This window comes from Sylvia atricapilla, chromosome 1 (genome assembly GCF_009819655.1).
Source record: "Sylvia atricapilla isolate bSylAtr1 chromosome 1, bSylAtr1.pri, whole genome shotgun sequence".
Taxonomy (NCBI): Eukaryota; Metazoa; Chordata; class Aves; order Passeriformes; family Sylviidae; genus Sylvia; species Sylvia atricapilla.
Window position 1 is genome coordinate 30,839,287 of NC_089140.1, and position 11,527 is coordinate 30,850,813.

The 11,527-nt window shown below is 38.7% G+C and overlaps 1 protein-coding gene across 1 annotated transcript; it reads right to left on the bottom strand.

Annotated features, from left to right (window-relative positions):
* Positions 1–5,989: 5,989 nt before the first annotated feature.
* On the bottom strand, positions 5,990–9,584 carry POLR1F (RNA polymerase I subunit F). The gene is made up of 4 exons (XM_066318450.1): positions 9,355–9,584; positions 9,132–9,273; positions 7,801–8,009; positions 5,990–6,455 (listed from the first exon to the last, which is right to left on the bottom strand). Exons 1-4 carry the CDS (start codon positions 9,567–9,569, stop codon positions 6,062–6,064), a joined length of 960 nt encoding a protein of 319 aa, XP_066174547.1. The 5' UTR covers positions 9,570–9,584; the 3' UTR covers positions 5,990–6,061.
* Positions 9,585–11,527: the final 1,943 nt, after the last annotated feature.

Below are 11,527 nucleotides of genomic sequence, written 5' to 3' on the forward strand. Positions count from 1 at the left end.
AAAGTGTGCTCCAGTGAAAAAACAAAACAAGTCTAACCATAAGTAATTGCAGTAATAATTTTTGCCTGGGAAATGACATTTGCTATACTCAATTACTGGGAAGATATAAAGTTATTTGCAACAGCCTGTCCTCACTTTTCTCATCATAATATGGCATAACCACAGATTTACAGGATAAATATAAAACAGTAATGAACAGGATGATGCTGGGTTCTATTTGCGGATCATTTATGACAATGGTTTTGCAAACCAGACATTAAAGTGAGATAGAAATAACCACAACACAAATGACTCCAAAACTAATCTGTGAGCATCTGCATATTTTGGTAAGTACTTCAGAAATACTACATGGATAGAGAAATGGATGTGAACATGCATATTTTTCTCTACCTCAGAAACCTTATAACTGTTCCATAATACCATTCCTTTGGCCCAGAAAACTAAGAGTTTAAGTTTAACTAATGTCTAGTCATAATGAAAAGATGAATTTTCAAATTATATCTATGAAACAGGAATTATCCTATCAGAGAAAACTAGAAAAATATGGGATTTAGTAATAACTAATTTAGACATAAAGCAGGCCGCTTATGCTCAATTCAGTTTAATGTCAAGAAAATCATATCAAAGGTAGTTATTAGCACATCCCATACATCATCAGTGCAGACTTATTTTTAGTCACAACATATGAAATTTATTTGAAAGGCAGAGGTCCTGAACTGCTTCTCTGGGGAGAATGTAGATACACCAGAGGTGAAGTCAAGCCCATCTTCACAAATTCAAAAGCTAACACTGAGAGGCTCCATAAAGAAATTAGAAATACATATACCATCTGTGCACTTTTCATTTTGGGGGCTTTTGGTAGGTTTGTGAAGTTTTTTCAGCTGAGAAACAAATAGCTTTACTTCTAGGAAAGTACTTTGTAAAAACTGGTCATCTTTAAGGACATGAAGAGATGACCAATTTCGAGAAAAAATGAACCTTCAAACATATATCTAATAAAATGGCGTTATCCTGAAAGAGGGTCAGAGGTCACTGATTTATTATCTATAACAGAAAAAGAGCTGATCCAAAAATTTTATAGTGCTCCAAAACAGTTCTCATTTTTCTGATATTAATATTCATGTTTATTATATTATTGTTATTCATGTTTATATATTATTCTGATATCAATATTCATACCGATGTAGGATAAATTTGCCTTCTCCTTTACTCCAGCTTTTAAATGTTGACTTGACTGATCCATACAGAATTTTTAAGTTATCCCTGTGCTATTGCATTTACTATAAGGAAATAAAAGCACAGGCTGTGACTGATCACTGGGAGCTGTAGCCTACTCCTCGAAAAGATGCCTCTGGCTTCAGCCAGCTCCCTGAATGACTGCGAGTTATTCCATACTAATTTTAACAAATGCTTTCCATGAAATCTGGGACCATACTTGCACAGCCTGCAATTCCACTGACTGCTGCACTCCAAGCCACCATCAGAAGCTCCATGTGCTGGGCATGGATGTATCACAATGAGGTCATGCCCACTGATAATGGCTTTGCAGGTAGAACTGAAATATTATTTCTGATTGCAGATTCCTTACCTGCAACTCAAGTCAAAGCATTTGATAAAAATCTGCTTCTTCAGTGTCCATTCACATACTGAATGTGAGCTTCTAAGCAACACAGTACTGATAGACTAGCTCTTACCAGAGCTTCTTAAACACATATTTCTCCTCACTCAATTTGTGCAATACAATGAAATCCTGCTCTTGAATGGGACACCGTATTTCTAGTGTTTTAAGAATACTCTTAGAGAAGTTCCCATATACCAAAGGCATCAGTGAAAGAAAATATAAAGGAAAGAGGAACATGGATAATAATGAGCAAGAGAGCTTTGGAGGGCAATTTTATTCCTATCTTTTTATCTGTATTCTTACTAAGTATCATGCAGATTTAAAGACCAAAAGTAGCAGCTTAACCTTCTAATCATATGAAATACACTAAAATAATCCATAGAAAAGGAAGATATCAATAATGAATATTGTAGCAAAATTCTTTTCTCTGTCAGGTTTCTTTGCTAAGCACTAAAATCTGCTGCAGTTTCACTCACCTTCTGTACAGAAAGTTCAGTTTCATCTGTTTTGATAGATAGATTTCTCAAATAAGTTATTTTCCAAGTTCAAGTGTCTCTGGTGTTGACAGAAACATTCTAGGCCTATCAGTCTGGGAGAAGGGAGGAGACCATCTTGTAATCAATCTTGTAGAGCAGGGGTCCTTAAAAGGGGAAAACTAAAGCTTATTCCTTCTTTGCCTAGGACAGTTGGCTTCAGGGGATCTTGAAGTCGTGGCCAGACTGCAATTGCTTTTACTTGCTTAACATCAGGTCAGCTGAGTGGCTTGGGACAATATTTACAATTGACTTTAACCCAACTTTAACTTAACTATATGTAAAGTCATGAAGAGCAAAAAAACTCTTGAGCTGTTTCTGTAAAAAACTTATTTACTGACAGTATTGGAGCAGTGCAAAGCTTGATTTTCAGTCTTATTTTTATTCACAGGAATCCAGAAGATACCTTCTCCTTATAAACAAAGTCTACTGGATACTGAAGCCTCTCAGACTTTATTAAACATACAGAACTTCTAAAAGCTAAATAGCAGAATAGAATCAACATTTTGCTAAGAAAAATACAGGCCTTCTAAGAATGAAACTCTTTCAGTCCTTCTATAGCCAAAAGTAATAGTCCTGAGAGCATCAGATCACATTACCTCTTCACAGCAAAGGTCTGTACTGTCTGAGGACTATCTAAGGTTGAGATGCTTCCAAAGGAATAGTGTTTACTCAGAGGCAGATTTGATCATGGCTCATGTTTTTCCAAAAGGCAGCTAACTTGCTTAAGCCCTTTAAAAAGATCCTTTCCCTAGAGCTCATCCACTGGGCTGTTTGGGCTGAGTATTTAAAGCAGTAGCAAAGTGCCAGGTCAAAAGCAAAGAATTTGTTTCTAAGAAGCAAGGAAAAGACAAAGAGCAAAAGTTAATGCTGTGGATTATTGCAAGCTTCAGAGAATACAAAACAATTGTTTTAGAGACAGCTAAAAATACTTTCTTTTAAGACTGCTTGCTCTTCTGCCAAAGGCATGCAATACACCAAGAAATATTTGCAGAATCAAAATATTTATACTACAAAGTAGCAGTTCCTACTTTAGAAACTTTTAGCTGATTAATTGGAACTACATTTTTCATAACACGGACGAAAGAATATCAACCATAGCCATAAGTAAATATTGGCTTTGTTGTAAGCTTAATGCTAAAGCAGAAAAAAAAAAAATCCAGCAAGTTTTTTTGTCTAGATCAGTCACCTTGGTGCAACTATCAAATACAGTTACAAAACACAATTTTACTTTCTAACCTTCTCTTTGCTATGAGTTGTACTAGAATGCACCCTGAAAAAAACATACCACAAGGGCTGTACAAAAAAAAAAAAAAAAAAAAAAAAAAAAAAAAAAAAAAAAAAAAGCGCCACCTGGACTCACAGGAAGCTTTAAAATTATTTTTCTATATACTCAAAAATCTTGTCTCAACTTAAAATTCAATATAACTCTCCATTTGTAGCCCACTGGAACACAGAAAGTTAAAGGTTTATAGAGCTCAAATTTCAGGGAAGCTTTGGAAGCTTTAATAGAAAGTGTCAAGTTCAAGCTCCTTTGTTAATTACAAGCATCAGAAAATCTTGCCTTTTTATGGGGAAAAAAACCAAAGACAAGTAATTTAAATCATGAAAAGAGTGAAAATTCTTCTGAAAATCCAAGATTTCTTGTGATATTTAGCAAATGTCGAAACAGTATTTACAGTGACATCAACAGTACAGCTGTGAGGCTGCCAATATTGCCTCCAACTGTGTAAAACATGTTTTTCTTTCTTCTTTTTTTAAGTCTTTTCTTCACTTTTCCCCTTCCAAAGACACAAAACTTAGCAAGAATGTAACACGTTAGGGTATTTCTATCACTGGAGAAACAACTTGTTCAACAATCATCCATTGCCAGCTCCTGCATTTATTTTTAATTTATCTGTTTTATTGTAATCCAATAAAGAACACCCAAAAATGATACAAGTGGGTGTGAGCAAAACTCATGTGCCAAAAATAAACCAGCCTCTAAGTAAGGCCCAAAACTGAGATTATTGTATGTGGGCTTTCAGAAAAGACTAATCAGCAATAAAAGAGTTTGCACAGTTTGCTAAACTACAGTAAGGAATTCCCAGTAAGAGAATGGCAAAGCAGCCAAAGTAGAAAAAGAGCAAAGTGCTGAAAGCATTTATATTGTCTATGTTACTTGATTTATTAGCAACAACTTCAGTTCTTCACCCCAAATGTCTTCTTTCTTTGCTTGCTGCTGAAAAGGCAAAAGAGAGCAAGAAAAACTTTTGCTGCTACAAACTGGTTCAATCAGCTGATGAGGCTTGACTCTGGAGATGTGTTTATCTTCCCTAAAAGGCAAAGTGAGGTACCATGAGTATTAAGGTGTAAGAGATGAAATCATGTGACTCAGTCTTTGGTTCATCTGCAACAGTAACTGCCTCCATATTTGTCTTCAGGTTGGTATCCTCAAAAATTATCTGTGCTTGCCATCCTCCTCTTTGATATGTCCTTCTTACCCATCCATCAAAATTGTCTCTCAAGCCACTACATAAATTTACATGATTTTTTATATATATGTATGCATATATAAACGGGGAACTAGCACATAATTTCTGACTGTAAATTATCAACCTCCAAACTCCCGGTGTACTTTAAATCCACCAGGGTGGGACTTCTGTGTCATTCTCTGCAATTATGGACACACCAGAATACTGCTCTCAGCTGACCTTGCAGAGTGGTGTAATACATTACAAACATCATCTGACTTCTCAGGTTTTGTCACAGTACAGGAGAAATGGATAGAAGAGCGTCTACAAAAATACACATAAATCAAGTGTCAGCATCATCACACGCAGAAACACTACAGGGACAATCCATGTTCACCTCAGGACTGTTCAGAAATTGGCTTCAACATGAAGTACACTGAAGAGAAAACACAAAAGGGTATCCTGCAGTTTCTGCTGCTACTGCTGGCATTAGCTACTTAAATCCACTTTCCTGTAAGTCTTCAAAAAGTCTTAAATTGGCTCTTTATAGTGTTATAACTTTAAAATGCCTACTATGTATACTACCATGGCATCGACCCTATAACCTGGTAACTTTGTCTTGGTACATTTGGAGCTTTAAACAAACATAAAAGACATTGATATAGCACAAAGTGAGTCCGAAAACAAGTATTGCCACACTTCAAATTCAAAACATGTTCCATGTGAATTGATGTTACTAGAAGTTGTAAACACATCTACTAAAGCGAGCTAATAGCATCAGCATTAACCACTAGAGCAAAATGCTTTATCACCTAGGAATAGAGATGAACAGCAAGTTTCCATATTTATACTTTTTACTTACAAGGCCTTCAAAGAGCTGGTTATGTTCTTCTTGTAACAGGTAGATCAATACCAAATCAACCATGGCCTCCTACCTTGGTGAAATACTAGACCACGTCACACTACAGTTCTCCCCAGAGTGCCTCACAGTAGAAAGCTGCAAGCAAAATAATTGATACCCCCCAAAAAATTCTCTCTTTTTAGCCTCCTGGGAATTCACATGAATTTCCCAGAAACACAAAGATAATCCTAATCTACTCTTGTAAAATCAAGACACCAATTAGAAAAGATGGAGTTAGAATAGCAAACATCATAACTACCAACTGGCTAATGCATGGAACTGGAAAACAGAAGTGATGCATGTGTTCCTGCAATTACATTCCATGGTTCTTTGGTGCCTTGCTTTCCAGGAGAAAAGCCAGGCAGATATTGCTTCTATCACACTTCTTTAAAAGCTCCTGCCTTTCAAACTGCAGGTGCACATACACACACAAACATCATCTGACCTAGTAGAACAGACTGTAAAGAAAAAGAGATACAAATTTTGAAAACAGGGTTTTATTGACACTATCAAAAATGTCTGAAACCTAATGTCAGGAAAGGCACTTCAGACTTCAGTCCCTTTTCTTTTTAGCTTTGGGTTTTTCTGACAGCTGAGATAATTCACTTTCTTCAACTTCATCACAATGCTTTCTTTTCTTTTTCTTTGACTTTTTATGGTCACTTTGGTAACCACTGGAGTCACTAGCAGGCAATACAAGTTCCTGCTCTCCTTCCTTGTCCTTTTTCTTTTTCTTCTTCTTCTTTTTATCATCACATAATCCATTCACAGCATCAACACTTTGCTCTTCTACATTTTCCCTGCCAAGGTTACCCATCTCATTTAAAGGCTCTTCTGTGACATTATCTTCCCCACAGTTATTCAAGCCATTTTCCTGGTGGTCAAGCACTTGAATTTCATTCCCATTCGTAGTTTCAGCGACTGCCTCCGATTTTTTGGGCCGCATGCTGTAAAGAAATACACAAAATAAACTGGATAAAAGGCATGTTAACAGGGCATCTAACACAGTGAAATGTCAACTAGTTTAAAACATGTACTTCCACCAGGCAGATAAAAGATAAACATTTGCTAAAAACAACAACAAACAGAGAGGATGATACTCTGCGTTACAGAGAATCATAAAGTTTAATACTCTCAGGGTAAATTCTATTACCTTACCACACAATAAATAATCTCTTATGAATCTTAGCCTAAGTTTCTTCTCCAAAGTGCCATACAGACCATGGCGTATTTCCTCTTTTCTCGTGCTTCTTCATCCCCTAACTCACAATTATACATTGTGTAGTAAAGCTTTTCTGGTATTTTTTTAAATCATTCACAAAAACACACAGCTAGTGGCCTATTCAGTCATATATGAAGCACACTGCTGATTTTACCAAGCAATTACCCTACTCTAATTAAAACAAAGGTGATGCCAGAAAAGTTTAAAAAAGAAGAAAAAAATCTCCACACTGGAGAAAATGTCTAAGAAGACAAATATGGAAAGAATGCAGTTAAAAACCATGGAGGTTTTTACATCCCCAGAGGCCCTGAAGACAAAACTGCTTTCACTGTAAATTCACTGAAATGATCCAGAACATCCTTCCAGATTAAAAAAAAGAAACAAACAAAAAATGCTATGAATTTGCCAGTAGGGAGTCATATTATACATTTAATCAAAACCAAAACCATGTTGAAAGGAAAACACTGCTAGGTAATTAAAAGGAAAACGTGAATGAACTCTTCTGAAGACAAGATTTCTTGCAAGGTGCCCAATTACAGAGGCCTAAGGAGAAATTTGACACATTTCTTCGTCTTTGAAATTCTCATGTTTCAGCAAGTATTTAAGCCATGTATTTGTCATCATACAATACATATGCATGTGTTTGCATGTAAGCTGACAATGCAATCACTGCGTTCAGGACCCCTGGACTGTTTGCACTTGAAAAGCCTATGCAAAAGCTACTCTTAGACACCTGGATGTGCTATTTTGAGCATGTATTATATATGTAATCAACAATTCATAGGTCAACACAGATTTTTAAAGCTCAAGAAACACCTAGTTTTACCTTTTTCCAGAGAAAACTTCCATGGAAGTCCTAAACAGTGGAAAGTTTAGTTTAAGACAATATATATATAGCTACAGTTACATATATAGTTATATATACAGTTATATATATATAGTTATATAGCTATATAAACAGAGAGAGATTTGTATAAAAATAAGAAAGTTGAAAGATTAGGATGTAATTAAATTCACTCAGCTCATAAAAAACAAATCAGTTAAAAATATTCTCTCTTAAGGCACCATACCTGCTTTTAGTGAGTCCTCCTCGAATGAAGAACACCCCAGCTGTATCAGAATCCAAGTGCAACACTTGAAATTTCAGCTCATCTCCTATTTTTAACCCCAGCTCTTGCCACTGTACAATGGACATTTGTTCAGGCTTAGGGATAGATGCATTGAAGCACCCATGTATCAGGCAGCCAATATGAGTAGGGGCCACTTTATTAATTACACCCTAAGAAAGAAAAAGAACGTCATGCAAATCTATAGCAAAAGTCAGTCCTTTCAATGCATACCCTTAAAATATTTACTTTCCTATACAGAAAGTTTTCAGTAAGTGTTTATGTACAATTTATGAAGTCGGTTTATCTAGCACTAAGTTAACACTCCTTCACTAAAATCAAAGCTATTCCTATAAACTCTTCAAACAATTCCTCTGAAAAGAGAACTGAACTGCAAGAGAACTCATCAACACATTTGATTTAGCTACAGCGAATACCTGAATAAAGCAGGTAACTATTTCTTTGCACTACAGTGATCAACTTTGCTTTGAAGCCATTTTAAATCTGATTTACTTGCCTAAAATGCTCTTCAAGCTGGCACAGCAGTACTTAGCTGAAGATAGGGAAAACACATAAAAAGCTTCTAAGTACTACACTCAGTGGGTTTCTGATACATCTGCATATGAAACCTTATCCACCTTTGTTCTACTTATAGAATTAATGACAGTCACTGAAATTTTTTCTATTCTCTTCCTAGGAAGATGGCACATTCACCCCCAAACACAATTATAAAAGACATCAGCTGTGCTGCAAAAAGTATGGCCTAACAATGAACGTAAGCCAGCTCTCACCATACTTTACCCACAAGTGCTGAACAAGGGTTTTGACAGCTTAAAACTGTTCTTTGAGCCACAGGCCTCCTTTACTGAAAACCAGGCTCAAACTCGATGTACTGCTCTTGTGCTTGAAGGAACCGAACACCAAACACTTGGGAGAGCATCCCAAACATTCCTGTCACTGTAACAAATGGACCTGTTTAAAAACTATCTGCTCTTCAGAAAGGAGCACCAGCATGACATACGCAGTTATGATACGCTATTAAATATGCAACCCTTACAATACAATGGTTTAGTAATATATAATTACATGTACATTCAACAAACCTAGGGACGGACAAAAAAAAAATTACAGTAAAAAGTACTAGTATAAACTACAAATAAATTCCTATGAATTACCCATATGTGAATAAGCTAGCATAAACTAAAATATGTGTCCACCTAAGCCCCAGACCACCGGATGACGGAGACAAGCCGAGCTCCGACCACTTAATAAAACAAGCCCAGGCGTTCGCATACCACCAGCTTCTTCCCTTTCTTGGGGCTGAAGATGATGAAGTCCGCCTCGATGTTCAGGTGGATGAATCCCTGGTCATCGTAGATGTCGCCGAGCTCCCCCACCACTTTGATGTTGTCGTAAGCCACCGGCACGCCCTGCAGGCTGGAAGGACAAGGAGGAGGTCGGCACCGGGGTTAGCCGCCAGGCCTGGCCAGCAGCGCCCGCCCCGGGCCGGCCCCGCACCTCTCGGAGTAGCGCAGGAGCTCGGCGTCCAGCTGCGCGCGGATGCCGGAGCGCTTGCGGCCCAGGAAGCGCGGGGGCAGCGCCACGTGCCGCCGGCGCGGCGCCGCCACCAGGCACGAGTAGCGCCGCGCCAGCAGCGCGCGGGCCGCCGCGAAGGACGGGGCGGCGGCGGGCGGCAGCGCCGGGGCGGGCGGCGGCTCCCGCGGCACGGCCATGCGGACTGCGGCCTGCCGCGCCGCCGGATGGCGTCGGCAGCCTTCCTCCGGCGGGGCGGGCCCGGCCGCGGCCGTGACGGAGTTCCGTGGGGGGTGCGGGGAGGCGGGGTGTGTTCTCTCGCAGCGGGGAGATTGGTGGTGCGGAGGATGGTGTCATTTTTTTAACTCTTTCCAAGCGGTTTTACGTGTCGGGATGACGGAACAGTGTGAGCCGGGAGGGCCCCGGGAGGCTCACGGAGTCCGGCTCCGAAGTGACGGGCGCACAGGGGGATGAGCCCGCGGCTGCCGGGGGCGCGGCGCTGGGAGCAGCCGGGCGCGATTCCCGCCGCGCAGCCTTCTTCCCGGGAACCGAGCCCAGCCTCCTCCGGACAGCGCGGCTGTTCGTACGCTTCCATTGGACCTTCGGGGATTCAGACAAAAGACGCAATGACAGATTACCTTAGTGGTGGTCTTCATATGCAGCAATTTTAATACAGATTTTGTCTTCTGTTGCTAGACGCCAGATCCATTTTGTGCGTGTGGTGGGAAATGTTTAAATGCATTTAATAACCACAGACTGAGGAGAACAAAAGTCCTCAAAAGGGTTGCTCGTGCACTCTACACTGCAATTACTTATAAAGTGAGCTGCAAAACTACAAATAGAAAACTTGTCCAGTTATAAACGGTGGAATTTGTGGCTGGTTAGAGAAGGTTTTGTCCAGAAAAATCATTCAGACTTCATAGCCACACAAATCGGCACAATATGATTTTACTTTAAACTGATTCCACTGAACTCATGCAAAGCATTGAGAAGGTGTTCTCTCATTGATTTAAATCTAATTTATATCAACTGAACTTATTATATTCAATGTACAGTTTCAGACTGATTGAATCCACCTGAGAAGTTAAAAAAAAAAAGAAAAAAAAATAAAGTATCCTTTATCCGTTTCATTAAAGGTGTTATAATTCTTTTTATATCGTGGAGGGCTCAGACACACTGTGGTTTTGTGAAAATAAGCCTTTACGTCAGATACCAGAAATCCTTGAACTCCCTAGAAAATATTTAGTGATGCAAAAGCCTTTGAAGCTACTCGAAAACTACATCACCAGAAAGTTTTATTTGACTGAACGTATTGTAAAGACAGGACATTGTTAGCTTTCACACATAAAACAAATGGTATAATTTGCAGTACTTTACTGCAAGTTAAGTTGGATTAGTGTGAAAGAACTGACATAAAAATGACTTTCAGATGTCATACCATGTAATCTGTATTCCTATGTGGCTTTAGTCCTCCAAGGTATTTAATGTATGTTGAAATTAATTTTCTGTTATATGGTCTCAGCTTCCTGGAAAAATATTGTATTTTTTATTTCAACTATTTGGATCATAATTAAACCCTGCAATGTGCTTTCAATCTTGGTTAAAGACTTTAAACAATAACTGCATGCACTTCTATTCCTAAAAGAAATATATGTTTTATAACTCTTTATTTATGAGTGGATTTCATTTGCAGTGAGAACATACAATAAACTAAGGGCTTTACTCAGTTTTATCCAGGATAATAAAAAAGCTACCTTTGCTCTTAAACTAAAAACTAAGACTAAGATGGAAAGGCAGCATGAACAAAAATGTGGACCTCTGTCTTTCACTTTGTAGTCAGATTGGCCAAGATGGTCTCAGAAGGGCTCTGCAGCTGTCCGTGGTTATCTCTATGGACTTCCATCACCAGGAAATTTCCCTGCAGAGATCAAGTCTGTACTTTTTAATTAAATCTCCATTTATCCCTGGTACTGTGCCTGGTTTTCATTGCACGGTGCTCTTGGGACTTCCAGATTTCCTTTCAGGCTAAAGTAATCACGAGAATGAACTTGAAATCCTAATGGTCATCAAGTCTGTGTGGTAGGCCAGAGAGAAATCAAAATAGCCTGTTTGAAATCCTTTAACTGTAAATACCTGGCCTCAGCACTGAACTGTTTTT